Source organism: Candida metapsilosis (genome assembly GCF_017655625.1).
Source record: "Candida metapsilosis strain BP57 chromosome Unknown scaffold7, whole genome shotgun sequence".
Taxonomy (NCBI): Eukaryota; Fungi; Ascomycota; class Pichiomycetes; order Serinales; family Debaryomycetaceae; genus Lodderomyces; species Lodderomyces metapsilosis.
This window is the reverse complement of record NW_027138165.1, coordinates 835,990-858,539: the sequence shown is the minus strand read 5'-3', so window position 1 is coordinate 858,539 and position 22,550 is coordinate 835,990. Positions and strand designations below refer to the sequence as shown.

General features: G+C 37.7%; 11 protein-coding genes across 11 annotated transcripts; 5 read left to right on the top strand and 6 right to left on the bottom strand. All coding sequences in view use genetic code 12, as the record gives it.

The window, feature by feature from the left end:
- Nucleotides 1-12: 12 nt before the first annotated feature.
- I9W82_004944 (25S rRNA (adenine2142-N1)-methyltransferase) lies at nucleotides 13-927 on the bottom strand (the record flags this gene model as incomplete). Its single annotated transcript, XM_067694069.1, has 1 exon — nucleotides 13-927. The coding sequence occupies one exon, from the start codon at nucleotides 925-927 to the stop codon at nucleotides 13-15; it is 915 nt and encodes a 304-aa protein (XP_067546427.1).
- A 266-nt stretch (nucleotides 928-1,193) lies between these two features.
- Nucleotides 1,194-3,632, top strand: MAK5 (putative ATP-dependent RNA helicase; the record flags this gene model as incomplete). Its single annotated transcript, XM_067694068.1, has 1 exon — nucleotides 1,194-3,632. One exon carries the CDS (start codon nucleotides 1,194-1,196, stop codon nucleotides 3,630-3,632), a length of 2,439 nt encoding a protein of 812 aa, XP_067546426.1.
- A 137-nt stretch (nucleotides 3,633-3,769) lies between these two features.
- ERF1 (translation termination factor eRF1) lies at nucleotides 3,770-5,086 on the bottom strand (the record flags this gene model as incomplete). Its single annotated transcript, XM_067694067.1, has 1 exon — nucleotides 3,770-5,086. The coding sequence occupies one exon, from the start codon at nucleotides 5,084-5,086 to the stop codon at nucleotides 3,770-3,772; it is 1,317 nt and encodes a 438-aa protein (XP_067546425.1).
- Nucleotides 5,087-6,655: 1,569 nt separating this feature from the next.
- On the top strand, nucleotides 6,656-10,003 carry CTF1 (Ctf1p; the record flags this gene model as incomplete). The annotated part of the gene is made up of 1 exon (XM_067694066.1): nucleotides 6,656-10,003. One exon carries the CDS (start codon nucleotides 6,656-6,658, stop codon nucleotides 10,001-10,003), a length of 3,348 nt encoding a protein of 1,115 aa, XP_067546424.1.
- A 149-nt stretch (nucleotides 10,004-10,152) lies between these two features.
- I9W82_004940 (uncharacterized protein) lies at nucleotides 10,153-11,601 on the bottom strand (the record flags this gene model as incomplete). The annotated part of the gene is made up of 1 exon (XM_067694065.1): nucleotides 10,153-11,601. The coding sequence occupies one exon, from the start codon at nucleotides 11,599-11,601 to the stop codon at nucleotides 10,153-10,155; it is 1,449 nt and encodes a 482-aa protein (XP_067546423.1).
- A 125-nt stretch (nucleotides 11,602-11,726) lies between these two features.
- On the top strand, nucleotides 11,727-12,341 carry I9W82_004939 (uncharacterized protein; the record flags this gene model as incomplete). The annotated part of the gene is made up of 1 exon (XM_067694063.1): nucleotides 11,727-12,341. The coding sequence occupies one exon, from the start codon at nucleotides 11,727-11,729 to the stop codon at nucleotides 12,339-12,341; it is 615 nt and encodes a 204-aa protein (XP_067546422.1).
- Nucleotides 12,342-12,416: 75 nt separating this feature from the next.
- Nucleotides 12,417-14,762, bottom strand: I9W82_004938 (uncharacterized protein; the record flags this gene model as incomplete). The annotated part of the gene is made up of 1 exon (XM_067694062.1): nucleotides 12,417-14,762. One exon carries the CDS (start codon nucleotides 14,760-14,762, stop codon nucleotides 12,417-12,419), a length of 2,346 nt encoding a protein of 781 aa, XP_067546421.1.
- Nucleotides 14,763-15,917: 1,155 nt separating this feature from the next.
- On the top strand, nucleotides 15,918-16,643 carry I9W82_004937 (putative acireductone synthase; the record flags this gene model as incomplete). The annotated part of the gene is made up of 1 exon (XM_067694061.1): nucleotides 15,918-16,643. One exon carries the CDS (start codon nucleotides 15,918-15,920, stop codon nucleotides 16,641-16,643), a length of 726 nt encoding a protein of 241 aa, XP_067546420.1.
- A 54-nt stretch (nucleotides 16,644-16,697) lies between these two features.
- Nucleotides 16,698-17,983, bottom strand: RAD23 (Rad23p; the record flags this gene model as incomplete). Its single annotated transcript, XM_067694060.1, has 2 exons — nucleotides 16,698-17,855; nucleotides 17,918-17,983. 2 exons carry the CDS (start codon nucleotides 17,981-17,983, stop codon nucleotides 16,698-16,700), a joined length of 1,224 nt encoding a protein of 407 aa, XP_067546419.1.
- Nucleotides 17,984-18,365: 382 nt separating this feature from the next.
- On the top strand, nucleotides 18,366-20,327 carry RAD7 (UV-damaged DNA-binding protein; the record flags this gene model as incomplete). The annotated part of the gene is made up of 1 exon (XM_067694059.1): nucleotides 18,366-20,327. The coding sequence occupies one exon, from the start codon at nucleotides 18,366-18,368 to the stop codon at nucleotides 20,325-20,327; it is 1,962 nt and encodes a 653-aa protein (XP_067546418.1).
- An 18-nt stretch (nucleotides 20,328-20,345) lies between these two features.
- PRP39 (Prp39p) lies at nucleotides 20,346-22,475 on the bottom strand (the record flags this gene model as incomplete). The annotated part of the gene is made up of 1 exon (XM_067694058.1): nucleotides 20,346-22,475. One exon carries the CDS (start codon nucleotides 22,473-22,475, stop codon nucleotides 20,346-20,348), a length of 2,130 nt encoding a protein of 709 aa, XP_067546417.1.
- Between the last annotated feature and the right edge of the window lie 75 nt (nucleotides 22,476-22,550).

The following is a 22,550-nucleotide window of genomic DNA, read 5'->3' as shown; positions in this document are numbered from 1 at the left end:
TTGCCATAGAGTCTATAACGTAATGCAAAAGTTATTTCTCTGTGAGCCTGAATGTAGTTCCTTCTTGGGAAATTTTGCGTTCTTGACTACTTTCCCATTCCAATCAAATAGCCAATATGCGACTTTCTTGGCCTCATAGGAGAACGTTTGTGTAAAGCCCAAAGATGACATGATCTGAAGAAGTCTCTCGTTATCAAAATAACGGGAATTGGAAATGCAAGGTAGTGGTAATACAAGAAATAAACTGCTCATGTTCCCATTATTTGGCGATTTTAAAAATTTGGTGATTCGAATCAACATATCACCTCGCTCCTTATGGGATGGAACAAAGTTTATCACAAGTGAGCATGATATCAAATTAAACTTGCCAGATTCATCTGTTGGTAATGGTCGCTTCATGAAATCTTGTTGCTCGATGGATGGGTCTTGTGAGTTCAAATCGATTTTACAAACCGACGTGAATATACCACTCATAGAAATGACGTTATGTGGGCTTAAGCAACCAATCTCCAAAGCAGTAACATTTTGTAATTTTGACTTGTACTTGTCAGTTTGAAGCCACTCAACTAGCTTCTTGGATGAGTCTCCTCCTCTTTTTCCCGTTTGGCCTTGAGTAGAAGCAGATTGGTAAACATGAATGCCACCCCTCTGCTCAATTTCTGAGTCTATCTTTGCTAAAATCCTTATCAAGTCTGGCCTCGTTAGGCCCCTGTCGATTCGATACACTTCATTATCACTTGCCTTGGTGGGAACTTTAAAGTTTTTGAACTCACTCTGATACAAGCTATCCTTTTTCAAGCTCTCATAGCATTGATCGTCAATTGAAGATGCATCAAAGCCTAGCTGTGTCAATATTGTGTGCTTGTTCTTTTGCAAGATATGAAATCGTCGAATAATCTGTCTCGTGTGTTCAGGCTTCAATGACATTGGCTTTGTTAAAAGCTTCTTGCCTGTAATTGATGTAGATCGCGTGAGTAAACCCCTCTTTACCTTCTTTGGTTTAGGCATCTTGGTGGTTACTTATGGAACGCGTCTGCTTAGTTCAAATGATAGATGATTATGACAAGTACTGGTGCTTGTACCCTCTTTCCAATTTCCAATTTTGTGTAAATTGGTAATTCAGATGAGATGCCAACTAAAAAAATTATATTTTTCATCATCTAATCACACCCAGTTCAACACAATTACTCAACATGCCACCAAAGAAGAATACCAAGAGTAACAAACAGCAGAAGAAGAAAGGGCCTAGCAAAGTCTCCAAACCTAGAAAGACTCCCACGTTGAAACAAAAACTCAAAAAGGAATCTAAAGTCGTCAAGATTAATGACTTGGCTTGGAAACCTGTCGAAATACCCGATAATTTGGGTGATTATACCGGGTTCTTTGGATTAGAGGAGATTGATGGGGTTGATGTTGAAGTCGTGGATGGTAAACCACAGTTTGTTGTGAAGGAGGATGCAAACGATGTTGAAAAAGAGGAGAAAGAGGAGGAGGAGGAGGAGGAGGAGAAGTCAGCCCCAATGGAAGTAGAACAAGAGGATGACGATGGAGTCATTGATGAAGAAGAGTTTACTGGGTTTGATGACGATGATGACGAAGTAGAGGAGGAAGTAACCACAAATGACATACTTTCTACAGAATCTTCAAATGAGACCAAGGATAATGAAGATCTTTCCGAACTCAAACACAACGTCTTTGCCAATCTCGACTTACCCATGCCTGATGACAATGATATTGATTTACCACAATGGTCCGAAAATGATCTTGGCATATCCCTAAGCCCGTATACTTTGAACGGTCTTTCGAATTTGAAGTTTACCACTCCCACACCAATTCAAAAGAGAACAATTCCAATTGCAATGGAAGGTAAAGACGTAGTTGGTAAAGCAACTACTGGGTCAGGTAAGACCTTAGCTTATGGAATACCGATCCTTGAAAAGTATCTACAATCTTTGGATAAAGTGAAGCAAAATGTCAAGGATAAAAAGATTAATCACCCAAATGGTATCATTTTCACTCCAACCAGAGAATTAGCCCATCAAGTAGTGGATCATTTAAATAAATTGGCACAATATTCACCACTTTCAGTCAGAGGTATAGTTAGCGTGACTGGAGGTCTAGCAATTCAGAAACAACAAAGGTTATTGAAACTTGGACCTGGTATCATAGTAGCTACACCAGGAAGATTCTTGGAATTGTGTGAGAATGATTCTGATTTAGTCAAGAGGATGAGTTTGACGGATATTGTCGTGTTGGATGAAGCGGATCGATTATTGCAAGATGGTCATTTTGAAGAATTTGAAAAGATTTTGGAACTATTTGGGAAAAATCGACCAAAGAATAACAAGAGTATTGAATGGAAATGGCAAACGTTAGTTTTCAGTGCTACTTTTTCAAGAGATTTATTTGGGAAATTGGATAAACAACAACAGAAACCCAAGAATAAGAATCAAAAACAACAAATTGATGGAAATAGTCTTGTACAAAATGATGAAATCATTGAATTGTTGAATGAGAAATTAAACTTTAAAGATAAAAAACCAGTATTGATTGATGCTAATCCAAAGGAGATTGTTTCTGGACAAATCACGGAAGCTTTAGTTGAATGTGGTGCTACTGAGCGTGATTTGTACTTGTACTATTTCTTGTTGATGTATAAAGGATCAACATTGGTATTTGCCAACTCAATCGATTCAGTGAAAAGATTAGTTCCTCTACTTGAAAATTTGAAAATCCCCGCATTTGCAATCCACTCATCAATGGAACAAAAACAAAGATTGAGATCATTAGAAAGATTTAAAGCTGCTCTTGAAAAGAATGAAACTGCAGTCTTGGTAGCTTCTGATGTTGCCGCTAGAGGGTTAGACATACCCAAAATTGATCATGTTGCTCATTATCATTTACCACGCTCAGCTGATGTATATATTCATCGTTCAGGAAGAACAGCAAGAGCAGGCAGAGAAGGTGTATCGGTGATGTTTTGTTCCCCACAAGAAGCTTCTGGACCATTGAGGAAATTGCGTAAAATTGTCGCTTCAAATGCTAGTGGCAACAAGAGAATAAGCGCTCATAATGATGTAAAGTTGTTGCCTATTGAGATGGATTTGGTTGCTCAATTGAGACCAAGAATTGAACTAGCTGGGAAATTAGCTGATGCTAGGATATCCTCAACGGCGACAAGAAAGGAAGATTCGTGGGTTAAACAAGCAGCTGAAGATTTAGGTGTTGAGGATTTACATGATTTAGATGAGTTTGAAGATGATATAATCAAGAAGCAAAGGAAAAGACAAGAAGGGAAGAAATTGACTAAAGATGTGCAAAATAGGTACAAGTATGAATTGAAGGAGTTGTTGGCTAGACCGATTAGGAAAAATAATCGAAGATCATACTTGACTAGTGGGTTGCAAAACTTGGCTCATCAAATGGTTACTGGAAAACATCATGAAGATGTCGTCGGGCATGAAAAGGTTAATGCTTTGAAGGATTTAAAGACTAATGGTAGCAAGATAAAGCCAGTTAGTAATGAGCAAAAGATGAACAAGATTACCAAGTTGAAAGAAGCCAAGCAAGCAAAGAAGGATCAAAAGAAGGAAGCCAAGCAAAAGAGACAACAATTAAGAGATGGTAAATAGAGCATTCTCTCTACATTCATTTGCTCTTCTATAATGGTTTTCTTGTATAATTTATTGCATTCTATATTTTGAATTACCAGCAATAAAAATTTCTACATCAAAAGAAAGTGTGGTTTTTTTTGTCTCCCCCTCCCAGATTAGATGAAGTCATCGTCGTCATCATAATATTCATCCTCTTCTGAATCTTCATCAGCCAATTGATCAAAGTTAACCTTGTACCTCAATATAGCACCAACACCACCAAATCCTTGTACAAACTGAGCACCTTCTGAAGACTTATCAGTGACGAAATCCAACTCCGCACCAAAACTCTTGTAATTTTCAGCCAACCATTCCAAAAATGATTCCTCTTTAACAATTTCCATATCAATACCCGTTTTCTTATCTTCTTGCCACGACTTGTCTGGTAATTCAGGGTTAACGTGTTTTATTACTTCTTCTCCATCAACATCCTTCAATGTATATCTTACAATGTTTAAATTTTCATAAACAATGACTCGTTCACAAGCACCCAAGTCCAATGCTTTCAAAGTATCCTCTATTCCATAACAGAATTTTCCTGTATCTTGACTAATTTCTTCGAAATATTCATTCAACAACTTCTTTTCTTGTACAAATTTGACATTGGCCAAAGTTTCAGCTGATAATTCAATGGCTTGGTTGAATCCATTTTCTCCTCCATACGATATATCAACAATCTTGATGACTTTAGCTTGTAATCTATTATCAAACAAATCCGATTTACTCAATTCAGTCTTGAAATCAGCTGAACCGGCCAAGATCAAACCCTTGACGTTAACTTTATCAGCAGTTATGAAATTTTGTACTGCAACTTCGGCAACTTTACGAACATAATTGTGTCTCTTTTCTTCTCTTAAACGAGAGAAACGCATTGCTGATTGACCACCTCTACCATGCTTCTTTGGTAAATCAACTGTGAATTTGTGCAACACTTCTCTGGTGTTACCACTAACAGCTCCGAATAAAGCTCCATTACCGTCCATAATGATGAAACCAAATCTATCGTCATTTTCCAACAATTCATTCAATGCTTCAACGTGGAATTTGTTATCACACAAGTAAAGCGATGTATTGATTGGTTTAAAAGGTTCAAAATCAATATTTAACTTCTTTTCTTTTCCTTCATCGGTTATGACATCACCACAATAAACAACCAATCCATTCTTGGGCACTGAATTGTACAATTTTAACTTTTGTTGTGTTGATGTGATGGCTGATAACACGGACAATCTATTAACTCTTGATTTGATATTGGAAGCAGTACCATATTCTTCAGTCAACATCTTTTGAATTAAGGAAATTTGACCTTTTGGTGGAATAACTAATGAAATCATTGAAGTACCATTACCTCTAGCCATTTCCAAGGATTTGATCAATTTCTTGACCTTCCAGATCTCAATATTTTTCTCAGCATCAGATTCTTGATTTGACATTGTGATGGATTTAATATGCTATATATGAGTTGCACTCGTTAAGAAGATTCAATGTCTAGTTGATAATTGTATACTGTTGATGAGCAATACTTCTTTTTTTTTTGTTTTTTTTTTTTCAATGTCTGTCTGTCTGTGCCGTATTGAAGAGAAAAAAAAAAATTTTTCATAATCTTCAGTAGGAGACAGTGACGTACATTAATGTCCGATAAGCATGACAATCACGTGTATAAACAAACGCAATTTGAAGAATCACCTTCCCATAGTACCAATAGTAATAAACGTTGGAGTTTTAATACTACGCTTAGTAGATTAAACCTTCAGTAGTTTAGGACCACGAACCAACAGCAGCAGCAGCAGCAGCTCATTGTCCCTTTGATCAATGTGAAAACTAACATAGCTGCAATTATCAAACGCAAATTGTTGCAAAAAAAGAAAAAAAGAGAAATGTATAGTTGACAAGTCAAAAGAAAAAGAAAAAGAAAAAGCAGACTATCATTTATAAATCTACTTTCATTCCAAGGTGAGATGTATGTGGTAGTTTTAGTAAGTGATGATACACTTTAAGAGGATTTACCCTCGGTGGGATATATCTGTTTTGGAAATGCGGAAGTGGTGTACAGTAGTGTTAGCTATTAGTTAATGTGACTGTTCTTTTTTGGGGCGTATTGGTGCATTTTGTGTGATGAATTATAATATTATTCTTTAATATTTTGATGGAAATTCGGAGTTTAATATCAAATTTACAATACTACAATACATACAACATAGGAGAGAGAGAGACAATTGCTCAACAGAAACATAATCTTTAGATTGACCTATGTTCATTTAGCTAGGACGATATATTTTAGAATACTACTACCACTACTAACTTATATACGTGGTTCTGTTGTTGAATATGCCAATGTCGCAATTAATGAAGTTGAGACACAGAAAATAATTGCGGAGAAAAGCTTTGCATGAGTCTTTCTGTTATATCCTTCTCCCGTACTTGCAAGTAGAGTGGAAATTTGATTACTGTCCTTTTCGTTACAAAAAAAAAAAGAGATTATACTTCTTCTGCATAAAAAGAAAGAAGAAAGATTAGAGCTTTTTAAGTTCAAAATTGAAGAATGGAGAAACAAGAGAAAGACATATAGATATTTCTCTTGTATTGAACTCCATTGGAAGGGAAAGAAAGATAGACATAAGGTTAATATATATATATGTTTTAGATGAAATAAGTTGAATAATGGTGTACATTGTCTCCTCTTTTACTGGTCTTCTTCAAGTGATTACAGTAATACTATTATAATACTATTGTAGAATATATACTTCTTTTCCCCTCAGAGAAAATAAATAAATAAATTTATAAATTTATAAAGTTACTAAACTAAAGAAAGAAAGAGAAAGAGAGTAAAAAGAAAGAAACAGAGAAAATTTTAAAAAATCAAAAACCAAAAAACCAAAAACCACCCGTATAAACCAACCGTAATTTTAACTCCTTCTTCTTCAACCAAAAAACAAAACAAAACAAAACAAAACATACACTCATCAATCACATCAATCACATACACACATCACATTATTACAATGAGTAGTAGTAATAATAATACTTCCAACAACATCAGCAACAATAATGGTAACAACAGTACCCCAGTTGTAAAGCAAGAACAAAACATTGACTACCAACAACAACAACAACATCATCATCCACACAACACAGCTGATACAACAACTAATACTCCTCAAGAGAATGACTCAACTAACAATAAGTCCTCCAACCCCAAGGATAAACCAAAGGCATTCACCATCAAATACAAACGTCCTAGAGGTTCAAGAGCTTGTACTGTTTGTAGATCAAGAAAAGTACGGTGTGATGCAGAAATTCATATTCCTTGTACCAATTGTATAACATTTGGATGTGAATGTGTACTACCAGAAGTTAAAAAGAGAGGTAACAAAGCTGGTGAATCAAAATCAAAGAGACAAAAAGTTAACCAACAATCATCTGCAGCTGCTGCAGATGACTCAACAACAACAACACAAGCTAAACCCAAGACTAAAACCAAACCAAGAGCTAAAACTAAAGCCAATGCCAAGAAAAGCGATAACAACAACAACAACAACAACAGCAACAACAGCAACAACAGCACTACAGAATCACACGCATCTCTGCAGACACCTAATGCAACTTCTTCTTTCTCCGGGGGTGAGTCATCTCAACAAATTGGTATCAAACAAGAAGATCCTATTTCTCCTACTGCTACAGCACCTACCAATTTACAAAATGCTCAACTTGACAACCAATCAACACCACACGGATCTTTTTCCAAACACAAGACATCAAAAGAACCAGTATTGAATATATCACAAATCAGTGTACCACCTTCATTAACATCAACTTACAAAAATAGACCTTCAATGCACAAGAAGGAATTGTTAACATCTAGACATAAACCATCTTTAACTTATGTTGGTTCTTCTTCAATTGCTGTTTATCCACACAAATTTGGTGAAAACCATGTACAATTGGCAGAAGATGTTTTTGATCTACCTGATAGTAGTTTGGATGCGGTGGAAATGGAAATTTTGAAATTAAGAGGAGCTTTTCTACTTCCAAGTCGAGAATTGACTTTGGATTTAATTGAATCCTTTTTTGAACACGTTCATCCTTTAATGCCCGTGTTGAATCGTACCTTGTTTATGCAAAAATTCAATGATCCCGATGATAGTCCTAGCTTAATGGTGTTGCACGCGGTATTATTATGTGGAAGTAGAGTTTCCCAAAATCCATTAATTATGGACTCAAATGGATCAACTAACCTTGCTAGTATAACATTTTTCAAAAGAGCAAAAGCCTTGTATGAAATGAATTATGAAAGTGATCCAGTGTCAATTATACAAACCTTGATTTTAATTGGGTCCTACTGGGATGGACCAGAAGATGTTACGAAAAACTCATTTTACTGGACGAGAGTTGCTGTTGCTCTTGCTCAAGGATTTGGGTTCCAAAGAGATGTCACCAAATTATCTAGCTTGTCATTACTGGAGAAACGATTATGGAGACGTATTTGGTGGTGTTTATTTGAAAAAGACCGTAATGTTGCAATTGCTTTTGGTAGGCCAGTAACAATTGATTTAAATGATTGTGATGTCCCAATGTTGACTTTGGAAGACTTTGATGAAAATGATGCTGAATTGGGTCTTGTTTCTCCATACCAAGTAAATGAGATACATGCATTGTATTTTATTCATTTGATCAAATTGGCTGAAATTACTGGTATAATTATCAAACATCAATATAGTATCAGATCAGAATCAATGAAGAGGAAAAATGCATTTTCCATCATTGAACATTGTGATATGTTGATGGGTATTTGGTTTACAAACTTGCCATCACAATTGGTGTTTTCATTGGGTGATGCATCATCACAGAATTTCTATGCTTGTTTGTTAAATGCACAATATTACAATCGATTGTTTTTAATCCACCGGTCCAACTTGATGAGAATGGCAAGATCATCATCTACAAATCCAAACAATTATAAATATCCAAGTTGGGGTATTAGTTTTCAATCTGCAAGAATGATATCTATCATTTCAAAGATTTTAATGGATAGAGATCAGTTAAAGTATGTGCCAACCATGTATGTCTATATTGCATTTAGTGCATTGGTTATGTTGATTTATCACATTGATTCAACGAATACGGTAATTGCTTCTACTGCAAGTGAATCGTTGTTGGTTTCAAGGGCAGTTGTACAGAAGTTGGGAGACTATTATCCTGTTGTTAAAGTGTTGATCAAGTTGTTTGACAAGTATGCTAATGACAAGATCAAACGTGCTAGTGTCATTGAAAGTGGAATGATGATTAATGAAATGACTGAGAAACGGGCTGATGAGTCTGGATCTATACAATATGCTGATAAGAAGCAAGAGCAGCAGAAGTCACAGCAACAGCAACAGCCACCACCACCACAACAACAACAACAGCTGCAGTCTCCACCTTTGCAAACACCTCAATCACAACAGCAACCATTGCCTCCTCCACCAAACCAACCTATTCAGCATCCGAAACCAACCCAGCACCCACAAGTCCAGTTTCAGCAACAACAGCAGTTAGAACAAGAAAAACAACGAAAATCGCCTCTCTTGTCCAAATTTTCTCCAGCATCAGTTGCCTCGGGTGTTTCACCAGGTGGAAACGGTTACCAAGAATACCAAACACAACAACTGCATGCTCGTGCGCCTATTTCTCAACAGCGTTCATCGTTGAATAAGCAGCAACTGCAAATGCGTGGCTCTAATGCTCCTCCTCCATCACAAACACCAGTAATTGAACAATTGATTCAACAGTATAAGGTCCCCATGAAACAAGCTAATGGCGCTGATGGAAGTGACAAAACTGCTAGCGAAACATCGCCCACTTCATCAACTAGATCATTCCCTGATATTAGCCTCGTTACGGAAAATATCCCCAATAAGCAAAATTTCTTTGAGAATTTTGATCCCACGCAATTGTTCCCCACTTTTAGTGCTGCTCCATCAGTAGTTCATTCTCCAAACCACGAGGAGGAAATGGGTAGTAATATATATGGCGTGGATGGACTGAAGGAAGCTTCGGTGGAGGAGCAGGTGCAACTTGGAGACGTGCAGCTGCAACAGCAGCAGCAACAGCAACAGCAACAACATGAAGGACAAGGAAACGGTGGTGATGGTGGCAATGCTGGAAAAGCGAGTGCTGAAGGTAGTATGCCAGTGCCACCTTCGGGTGATTTCACTGATGGTGTTCTGCAGCAGCAGCAACAACAACAACAACACCCTCCAACACCCGGATTCCAAACTAATTTCATGGATTCATCATTTATCAATATGAATTTACAATCAGGTTTCGATCCAAATGATGAAATCAACGCCTTGTTCAATTTCATACCTTAGACATTTACCAAAACTACAACTTACAATACTTTAGAGCAAAAACTTACTTCTTTCCACAGTCCTTTTTATTCTCGATTGTTTTTACAACTATGTATCAATATTTACACTGTTTTATATTCAGAGGACATGATCTTTTTCGTAGGCTGTATTTATTTCTTCCAAAACTTCTTCTTATGTTTTGTCGTCGATGATGATGAAGCACCCACCAGTGAAGTAGTCGAAGACGACGACCTAGATGAATGCTTCTTCATCTTTTTCAAATTCTCCAAAATCTCCTCCCGACGCAACTTTTGTGAATATCCAATACAACTCTGCACAACTTGTTCATAAATCTCATAATCTTTACGCACCTCACTCAACTGATGCTGCCACACTGAACTTAGTTTCAACAACTCTTGATAATTCAGTTGCAATTGTTTCAATTTATCATTGATGACGTCATCCAGTTTGACATTTGTTAAGAATTTGAGCGAGGTGTTTTCCATTAAATCAAATTCACATTTGGAGATGGTTTCATTGGTTTGGGTGAGTATGTTGTGGAGTTGTTCGTTTGTTAGTTGAAGTGAATCGAATTGAGGGATGGTGAAATTTGACCAGTTTATGTCTTGTTCACTGATTGATTTCTTCCTTGATCGTTGTTGTTGTTGTTGTGGTGGTGGTACGGATAGATGATTGCTCAGGTTGGTGTCGTGTTCTTCATTTGGGTTTGCGTTAATAGCGTTTGGGTTCGTATTGCCAGCAGTTGCGTTGGCGGAGACTGAATTTGCATTCAACTCGTCGAGGTTTATTGGTATGCCCAATTTAATCAATAAATTGTGTCTTATATCCAGTCGTATCCAATTTGGTGGATGTAAGTACGGCATAGTCGAGATTTGCTTGTATATGGTCCTTGATCGGTCATTGAGTAAAGTCTCGGCTGGTTTCTCAGTGGTTTGTGTACCTTCCTTGGTATCCGATGGAGGTGTAATGGTTATAGTGGCAGTGGCGGCAGTTTCATCAGTATTGAACAATTTTGATAAAAGTTTTGACAACCTTGATTCAAAGTCGGCCTTATCAGAAAAGCAAGATTCAGGAAATGCCGCATCAATGACGGTTGAGGTTTGTGTGTCCTCAACTGATTCAAATTCATCAAAGTCGCCAAAATCGTCGAAATCGTCATTCGCTTGATGGTTTGTATTGGGCTCAGCAGCTTCAAACTCGTCAAAATCGTCAAACTCATCATCTTCATCGACACTGGTTTGAGGGGGGTTCATACTTTCGCGTTGCGACGACTCCTCTGTTTCTTGCTTCAAATCGTCAATTGCTGCGTCAGCAACTTCATTTTCAAATTTGGTTTCTTCGGCTATAATTTCGTCAAGATTGGATTCCACTTTATCTTTCAATAAATCATCAGTATTGGCATCTGGAGTCCCTCTATCTTCTTCCTTGTTCTCTTCAACGGGCACATTATTTGACAAGCTGTCCATATCCGATTTGGGTTCCAATGAATCATCAAGGTGGTTGAGTTCCGCTTCACGCTTGTGCGCACTGCCACTTACATTGGTTTCAGGCTCATTTACTGAGCCTATATTTGTCTCATGTAGTTCCTCCTTTGACATTGCAAATCACTAAATTCAATGTGTCGTGTTGGGCTTGTATGTATGGAGTACAGAAAGAAGGCGAAACAAAAACTTTTGAAATTATTTTCTGCCACTTTTCATTTTGTTCTTTTTTGCAACTAACCATGAGCTTAGTATTATTCTCCATAGGAAACCCAGGTCCATCGAATCGACACTCTACTGGGCACCTAATGCTCAAGCTACTCCTAGACAACTTCTCATCCACAGTCAAACAACTCGTTCCCAAATCAACATATTCCATAACTAGCAATGCCGACAATAGTCTAATCTTTATTAAATCAAACACATACATGAATGAGAGTTCGAAAGCATGGACGAAAGTGGTTGCAAATGAGAAGCTTCCTAGTGACTCCATAATCATTATTCTATACGACGATTTTGAAAATGATATTCCACTGGTGAAATTGTCAACGTTTAAAAAGAATGAAAGTCATAACGGGGTTAAGAATTTGATGACTGTGATGATGCAGAATGAAACAAGGTATCAGTTTTTGAAATTGGGTATTGGAATAGGTCCAAAGCCGGCTCAAGCTGATAAGGCTACAATGAGTTCTTGGGTGTTGAGTCCATTTACATTGGATCAGAAGCAAATAATTATGAGTCAGAGTTTTGACCTTTGTTTGTTTTATTTACAACAAATTGCTGAAGCTGATGCGATTGGGGATGTAGGGAAGTTCGATTCCAGAGTGAAGAAATTATGGAAAGCTGAGCAAAGCTAAGGGCCTTAGAGAGACGGTTGAATCCAAATCTTGACCCTTTTTTTTATTTTCTATTGACAATAGTCTATATAAAAATCAAAACACGGTATTACGTCTGTGCTTCGATCGGCCTTGACTTGACAGAGAGGGACTGCTTAAGGTATCGCTATCATCATACATGTCCCTGACCAACAAATCCTCATCAAATGCATCATCTTCATCATCATCATCATCATCATCGTCTTCGTCATCTCCATCATGGTCAACGCCAATATAACCAGCAGCAAAATCCTCAAAATCCTTATTAGTCAAACCAATCTTGGCCTTGAATTTGGCGAGATCATAATCACTTGGGACAATATCATCGTCATATTCGTCATCTTGAACATCCCCATTTGTTTGCTTTGGCGATATTTCAAGATTGATTCGAGCTTGTTTCATGGCCTGGGTAGAAATGCGTCTGCCTCGTTCAATTGCCCTTTCTACCAAAATCCGATTCTTGATGTAAAGTAATTTGGGATACATGCTACGTTCACCTTTTCTAATTATCTCCTCTAATCTTTTTTCATTGGGGTCAGATAAGATATACCAGAAATCCATCAACTTGTTTCTTGGCCAAATTGTTACTGATCCTGTGAAATTTTGTAGCCAAACATTTGACCAATCCTGTTGTAATACATGCGGTAACAAATCTAATGATTTCAAAATTTGTAGCCATTTGCGAATTTCTAAACGCAAGAGTTGCTCTAATGCAGCAGCAATGAATCCACCTCTAAAGGAAGCAAATTTTTCCTTTCTCGTTCTACTTTTGGATACAGGTACTGGTCTTCCAACAGTTCCCTTTGGTGCAAAAAAGAATAACGAAATGTGTGGGTTGACTTGTGATACAATGGTGAAATTGACGTTGTAGTACGTGTTGAGGGCATCAACGGGTATATCTGTTCTCAAAGATCCACCTCTCCACTTGCTTCCCAAGGAGAAAGGGACAACAGATCCATTATCAGGATTCTTCATCATCAATACCACGGGGTTGAGGATACCGGGGACTGCTGATGATGCAAGTAGCGTAGACCATATAATGCAATGAGGAGATGTGATATCATTGCATAAAATGACCGGTGAATGTGGGTCTGCTGGAACTGTACTGATATTCAACTTTCTTCCCGTTCGTTCAAACGCTTCATCAAATGTTGTTGAGCCTCTTGTAAACCAGTTTGACTTCCTTGCCCATGCAACTGAATCGAACCTAGCACCAGTTTTAAGCAATCGTGGGATCCAGATATACCATGGATCTTCACAAGCGGTAATTTTCCGTGCCAATTGTGGAATCAATAACTTCTTCAACTCCTCGTCTGTTCTCGTACACAATAATGCCGCAATTAATCCTCCACCAGATGTACCTGATACAATATTTGGCAATAAACCAGCATCAAGCAAAGCTTTAGCAACACCAAAATGTGTATAAGCAAAAGTTGCTCCTCCACTCAAGCACAAGGCTGATTTCCCAAAGTTTTTCAGTACAATTTTGAAAAACTTGTACTTGACTTCTGGTGACACTTCACTTGAATCAGCAACTATATATATGCACCGCAACACTTCTTCATAGTAGGACTGTACCAAATTCTTGGTTCCATAATATCTGTGTGAATACAATTGTCTATTTTCGATCCCAGCAAAATTCCGTTTCAAACATCCTTGAAGAAGTATTTGCAATTCTTGAATACGATTAGCCACACGAGCTTTCTTCAATCGGGAAATTGTCATTGCTACTGTCTTGTAGTCATAGTAGGAAAATTTAGGATTTTCTGACCACTTATCCAAATGTAAATACTTGTCTAAATTTACTGCATTTTCCACCCACTCGTCATATGATTTTGACTGTCTCAATTTTTCACGTAACCTCTTTCTTTCACCTCTCCAAGTGAAAAAGTATTCCTTTAGTGCAACATGTACTCTAATCCAGAAATATAATGATCCTAAAATTGTTACCCAAATAAAAACCGCTATCAAAATGGGCCACCGTAGTAATGTGTAAGTTATATTGTTTCTAAATTCATTTTGTAATGATCCAATCCCAGAAGAAGACGACTTTTTATCCTTACTTCTGGAATCTGATTTCGATTTCGAGTTGTCACTTGCGGCACTTACAGGAAACCAATCACTTTTTGAGGTAATCATATCTGGTTTAGTAGTTGGGGTGACTCCAAGTTCTGCTCCTTCTCCGATCAACGTGTTATTATTCGTATCTTGGTCTATTTCCTCGGTCGTCAGCGATGATATATCCTCATCATCATCGAAATCCATAGGTTCATTTTTCGGCGTGGCTGGGGTAGTGGTGATGTCATCATGGTCTTGCCACACTAGGGCCTTGGCAAACTCGCTAATGTGGTCCTCATTTATATAGTCTTTGAACTCTTCGTAAAGCGGTATTCGATTAGACATCGCTCTAGGGAGGTAATGTAGGTCTAATGTAGTAATGTATGCGGTGAGTGGCTGATGGCGCCTGATGTAAATGATGCAGTGGTATGGGACTGTTTGTGAGATTTCTGTTACTTTTATAGTAGTCTCTAGTTTGATCGTTAATGATCTTTTGCAAAACTAGTTAAACACTTAAGCTATAAGTCAATTAATATCAGTTTTGAGTTGTAATTTATGAGTCTAGTGACCTTTTATATAAAATCATCATATATATATATTTGCTGTTTTTCTTTTTTTGGTTTAATAATTTCTTTTTTTGTGTAATGGCCATACTTTACTATACAAAAGTTACAACAAAAACCACATTCATATCAAGAATAGTGCTTCTATACTCAAGCATGTGCTAGACTAGGCATACCCCACTCTCGATGTTCGTCTAGAGCTACTGTGGTGGTCAGTACTACTAATCTACAACCTCTAGACCATATGATTTTTTTTTGACACAACTTCGATAGTTTTACCCAACAGAAATTTGTTCTTTGTGTAAAAAGTACAAATTTGCATTTTGCACTTCCTTCTATTAACTACTAGTTTATCTATGTACTGACAATTAAACGCAATTCAAAACCAAAAGATCCTCGAGATATTTGCTTCGCATTTGTATTTCGCTTTTGTAATTCTTTTCAACATTCGAATACATGTGGCTTTAACCAAAAGAAGCATTTATGCAGATTTCCTGTACTCGGAGATAACCCACCCACTGTTCCCCACATGTGGTAACTCCGGTAACTCACAATCTTCTAAACAAACGTAGTGACACAGGTTAAGACAAGATCAGGAGATATAAAAGATAAATGAGATGGCCCGATTCCTTGTTGAAATCAGGGCAACAAGATTTTTAGCCTAATTAATACAAAATGGTAATTGATGACAGCTCTCGATGCTAACTACAACCCTTACTTTTTTTGTAGGCCGTGATATAGTCCCCAGGATTTGCGCTTGTGAGGTCAATCATTTCATCACCGACGGAATTAATGTTCTAGAAAGAAAGGTACAGCGGCTAACGAAACTTCCGTCAAGTTTGTCTATTTTTACTACTTTTTTTTTTTTTTTTTTTCTCTTTACCAACGATCTAGCAGAACAGACCATCCGCTTCTGACACATTCTTCCATCACTATCATGACCATAGATACCGTCGTCCTCGACATTGAAGGAACTGTGTGTCCAATATCATTCGTTAAAGATACATTGTTTCCCTATTTCATTGATAAACTTCCTGCCGAGCTAGATAAATTCGAGTACCCATTGAATCAAGTTGGCTCTGATAATCCAATAGTCAACATCTTGGATAATTTGCCATCAAATATTACCGAATCAGCTCAATCAATTTACAACTATTTGAAAAACTTAGTGGATTATGATATTAAAGATCCAGTGTTGAAGTCATTACAAGGATTGATTTGGACTCGAGGCTACGAATCCGGTGAATTGAAAGCACCACTTTTCCCCGACGCCATTGACTTTATTGAGTCATTTTCAAGGAATCACAAAATTTATATTTATTCATCAGGTAGTATTGCTGCTCAAAAGTTGTTGTTTGGACATGTGGATAATGGTTCGGATAAGTCGATTGATTTGAATAAGCAATTGAGTGGATATTTTGATATAACAACAGCAGGTCCAAAGAAAGTATTCCCTTCGTACTCCAAAATCTTACGAGAAATTGGAAAGGAGGAGAACCCACAATCAGTACTATTTCTCAGTGACAACTTGGAGGAGGTTAAGGCGGCTTTAAAAGCAGAAATGCAAAGTTATGTCGTTATTAGAGAAGGAAATGCGCCTATATCGGATGAAGATAAACTGAAATACAAGGCAGTTTGTTCATTCACCGAGTTAAAGATATAGAAATTTACACTTTAGACACACATCTAACACAGATTAAATACACACACTTTGACTTTACATATCTCTAAACAATATGTCTGCTGCAACTTCCTCATTCTTGTCGCAGGCCAAATATACCTGTATCACCAAGTCACGTTCGAATCCCAACTCACACAACCTGTTAATTGCATTTTGATCTTGCTCTGACAATTGTATACGTACTGTCCCTTCAGGATCTGCTCCTTCGCCACCTTCACCAATGGCAGCTTCTTCTCCTTCGATTTCAAATCCTAAATCTTCACCTCCAGCACCTAAAAATGTTCTAATAAATGTTTCAGGGTCTTGCTGTATTAAATTGGCAATTTGAGGGTTGGAAGCAGCCAATTGCTCTAATAAAGGTTGAATTAATTCTGGGTTTGATTGCAACGCAGCTCTCAATAGTTGCATTTGTTGATCGTCTCCGCCACCAAGTCCAGCTCCAGCTCCAGCTCCTGAACCAGCTCCCACACCAGTAGTACCAGCACCCGCACCTGCAGCACCACCGTGTTCCTGTGCTGCAGCTGCTGCTGCTTGCTCAAACAAATTTTCACCCCCTTGACTCTCATCAGCATCACCTTCGCCATCATCATCTGCGCGAGATACTTCAGCAGTCGTAGATTCTGCCAATGGTGCTGCTGCTCCACTTCCGGAAGTTGGTGCTGGAGCAACTGGACGTTGTAATGATTCAGGGATACCGCTAATCAAGTATTCGACAGCACGGTGTGGGTTATTGAAAGCGGCCCTCAACGCTGCCTCGACCTGAGGTCGTTCATAACCCATCTCCATGATGTTTTGAATTGTTGTTTCTCTTTCACTACCCAATGCAAATGTAGATTCACTAGTCTCGGTGGAGCCAGAAGCAGCAGCAGCAGCACCACCACCTGTAGGATTGGTAGCAGCTTCTGATCCTCCAACCAGAGCTGGGGCAGTAGGCGTTGATCCTGCTGGTTCAACCTTTGTAGAATCTCCAGTTGAGGCTGATGTAGTTGCTTCGGCAGCAGGAGTCAGACTTTCAGGCGCAGGAGTTGGCGTCTCTTTAGCCTTTGAAATCATAAATATTATCGATGCACCTTCTTTAAGTTTACATTCTTCTAAAGTCTTTTCATCTTGTAAAACTTTACCGGAGTAGACCAATTTGATTTGCGAAGCTGTGCAATCCTTTTCCTTTGCTAACTTATCCTTTGCAGAGGCGACCTGTGATTGAGTGTTGTTAGTAAACGAATCGATACGCTAAAAGTGTGAAAAAAGAAACATACTGTATCACTTAATTCCACATCAATTGGAATAGTCTGTTTTTTGAAATCTTTGAATATGACTTGCATATTGATTAAGGTGATACTATATCAATTGCGTATGGTGTTGTCACTGATTTTTCAAAATTAAGTGTTGTGAATATACAGTGTGTGGTATCTCTTTAGTGGCGACTTTTTTTTCTTTTTCAAGTTCAAAAGTGAAAAAGAAGACATTTCACAGTAATTGTACCTGTATATAAAAGAGTAAGACATCTTCAAATATACACATCCAAACATACATATATAACATAATACAACTCTCTTTTCACTCAATTTGTGCAACTAAAAGCAAAAATCAAAATCCCATTGCTGCAATTTTAACAAATCAATCACTGAAATTTTTCATTCTTTATCGAAAACTTTATAGCTTCCTTTCCTAACCCACTACACACTTACTCCTAGATAATCGGCCATGGCTAGAGGATTTAGAAAATCAGGAGGTGTCAAAGGTCCAAGCTCCGCTTTGACTGAGTTTTTAAAAAGTGAAGGTATCACTGACGCGTTTAGGCAAAGACGTGCTAGAGAAGCAGAAGTAGCAGCAGCAACAACCGATGCAACTACAGCAGCTACTACTCAGGAGACCACTCCAGAAGCAGAAGAGAATGACGTGTCTATGGAGAACTCGTCTGGTGAAGGTAGCCCAGCTCGTTCCAGACGCGCATCTCGCCATCAACTGTCAACTCCTACAAGAAAGGATAGAGATGATGAAGAGGAAGACGATGAGGAGATTATACAAATGAGAAAAGCAGCCAAGCGGAAGTTACGAGCTGCAAGACGTGGTGCAAATGGCACTCGTCGTAAGCGTGGCTTACCTGGTGATAGCGATGACAGTGATAATGATAGTAGCGACGATAGCAACGGAGATGACAACTACAGTGATGATGTAGATGATTTGGAAAATGCAAACATGAAAGGCTTCGGAGAACAGGATACATGTGTTGACTGTGGTGACAAGTTTGAACTTTCGGTCTACTCAAGATATGTGAGGGAAAAATCAGGGTACTTATGTGAGTCCTGTAACAAATTGTGGAAAGAATGGGAAAGGAAAGCGAGGGCTAACCAGTTGAATGCTAGAAAGAAGAGGAAAAGAGTTGCTCAAGCTTTGTTGAATAAGACCACAGTCAAGATCCCCAAATTGCAAGATGTTTGTATAAAGAAAATTACACAGAATATCGAAGATGTTGATGTTTTGGGTGACATTGGACAAGTTAACTTGAACAAGATATCCCAGATTTTGTCAAAGAATAGGTCATTAAATGACAAGACTATTTCGCTTTTTTTGTCCCCTGATATGAAAAATATATCATTCTGGGATTGCTCCAATGTCGACTCAGATTCATTGAATAAAATTGCGTCTTATTGCCCGAACTTGGAGTCATTGACTTTGTTCATGTGTGGACAATTACATAATGATAATTTGGAGTATTTTGCTTCCAATTTAACCCATCTAAACTCACTTTCTTTGAATGGGCCATTTTTGATTAGTGAGAAAATGTGGCAAGCGTACTTCACTCAAGTTGCGGGAAGGTTACAAATATTTGAGGTGAGGAATACTCACAGGTTTGGTAATGAATCTCTTTTAAGCTTGTTGGAAAACTGTGGCAAAGATTTGACATCATTAAAGTTGTCACGATTGGATGGAATAACCACCCAAGATGCATACAATGAAGTTTCCAAGCACATCACCCAATCAAAACTACTACATCTTGAGATCTCGTATCCTACAAATGAAGATTTAATAACTGATGAAATGATAATAGAACTTTTGCAAAAGACTGGTGATTCCTTAGATTCCTTAAATGTTGATGGATGTTCAGCATTAACTGAGAGGTTCTTACTTGAAGGTGTATCAAAGTACTGTCACAATCTAACTAAATTGTCAATGAAAAACTTGGACCAAGTTTCCAATGAAGGCTTTGCAGAAGCTTTCAATGCATTTTCTAAAGTCAATGCTGGTGGATTGATTGAAGTCAATTTGATGAAATGTACTGATCTTGGAGACGAGGCTATTTATGCCTTGTTGAATCACTCTTGTCATACTTTAGTTGAATTGAGTATAAACTCGTTGCATCGTATTACGAGCGACTTTTTATCACAAATTTTGACGGATGACAATCACCAATTTAAGAAACAACTAAAAGAAAGACAGAGTGAGGATCTGACTGTGAAATTCTACCACCAAGTGCCGTTGCTTTTATTGACATATTTGGATGCCTCATTTGTTCGAGCTGTTGATAACGAAATATTGTCATTGATTGGTGATAGTTGTCCTAAATTGCAAATCATTGAAGTATACGGTGATAACAGATGTAATGGAAGAGCTTCCGTTAAAGAAGGTTTAATGGTTATTGGTCGTCAAACTGATGAGATATAGGTGTATATAGTATATGTACTACTGACTTTGTTCTTTATGTGAATCCTTTGTTGTGCGTTTACTGCCCTTTTTTTTACCTAAAGCCTGGACCTTCTCGACACCTTTGAAAGTAAGCAATGGTGGAGCATGTTTAACTTCCGCAGTGAGGTCAATGTAGCGTCCATTTTTCATAAACGAGTTTGTTATTTCTGGGATAGCATCAATAAACACACCCTCATGACCAGCTTGTTTCGAACATAAATCAAGAAATCCTTGCTCTGGGTCTACCATGTATTTTGGATTATCAAGCACCTTATAATTATGTTTAGCTAAACGTTTAGTCGTCGATTTGTTGTAAAATAACGAATTGGACATCTCCAAATCCTTATTAATCATATTTTCATCTGATCGGCCTGCCCTTAGCAACAAGATCTCTTTGACATTAGCAGCTGCAATGTCATAATACCAGTCAACAAAAACATCAATAACTGACTTTGGTAACTGTGATTCTACTTTAATACAGCTGTAAATCCATATCAAATTCATCAAATTCTTTTCAATAATTCCCTCATATTCAAAAATGAATTTCCAAAAGGACGGGGATTTTAATAAACTGCGCTCTCTGTGATACTTATTGTATAAAGTGCGTATCTTTAGTGAGTCCCTTTGGAGCTTATATATTTCAAGGCAATGGTCAACAACTATGGTAATTGAATCATCATTTAGATATTTAACAAACAGATGTAAAAATGAATCCAGTACTTGATAACTATCCACATCGTTCATCAACTCCTTGGAACCTGGTTTTATCCTTTTTATTTCACTAGGTTTGTTAAAGAACTTGGTAATAAGAAACTCCAATGTCTCTTGAAACTTCTCTCGGCTTAGTAGCATGTTCCAAATACGTAGAACCTCACGAGTCATTTCCAAGTATGGTGTTTTAAAGTACTGCCTAGATGTACCACTAAGCATCTTCATCCAAGTAAACAAATATTCAACTGCCGTATCAATGTCATTTCGTTTCAACATAAAGTACGCATATAATTTCCTCATTTTGCATTGGTTCAATGGAATAAACTTTGAATTTGCCCGAGTATAAACCTCGCGTTCCAATTCTTCCTTCTTCTCTTCCAGGACCCCTGACTCCTCAATAAACTTGATGTATTTCAACCACAACTCTTCATCAAAACAATTTGGTATCAAGGCTCTCTCAAATAAGTTACATGTGTAACCAAATTGATGCTCGTCACTGTCTGCTTCACAAACCAGAATCTGTCCATCAATATATTCAATCCAAGCATTTCTCTCCTCTTTGATCCCTTTCCTATCGGACGAAAATTCTTGGTGCAACAATAGCTGCTCGTACTCCCAATTTGAACTGACCTTTGCTTGTATTGAAGCAAATATAGTTGCAAAATAATCATCGATAATCTGATGCTTTTCTATCAAGGACAAATCTTCAACTCTTGATTTACCAAATTTCTCCACGTAATCAGCCAACTTGTCCTTTTCTATCAAATCTTGTATATCAAAATTCTTGTTGATCTCTGAAAATTGACTATAGTATTGTGCATATTGATATAAAGGTATACGAATCAACTTCAAGTATAGCGATAATATCTCTTTCGAATTTGGTTCAACCTCCGTTTCAAATTCAATAGCCTTGTCCCAGATGGGATGAGAAGTGAAATGGTAAGCATTATATTTCAATGCTTCTTTGTAGGATAAACGAAATCGGTCTGCACTGACACTTTTCGTCGATTTCAAAGCAGTCAAGTAGTCATTCCATAAACTGACTGAGTGTGGGAACGATTCCACCGACATTCTTAGTATATCGATGGATGCATCGAGTCCATTCAACTTGTATTCAACCACCAGCCATTTCTTCCAAATATCTTCCAAGTAGGGAAACCTAGTCAATGCTGTCTTGTAAGTGTTGTGTATTTTGCATTTTACTTCAGCAGTTAGTGTGCTCTTGCTGGGGTCGGATTGAGATATGTTGTCGCTTATAATGTGATCGATCGTGTTGAACAATAGATTCCAGGTCTCGATGTCATTAGGGTTCTGCTCTAGCTTCTGCTCTAGCTCATCAGCATAACCATTTATTGAAGTTGCTTCTGAGTCCGTGACAGATTCTAAATCTGAAGGTAGAGGCGGTAGTGTAGTCATTAGTGGTTTATGATATGAATGTGTAATTGGTCTTTCGTGTATTAATTTTCAATGTCTGCATAGAATTTATGACAT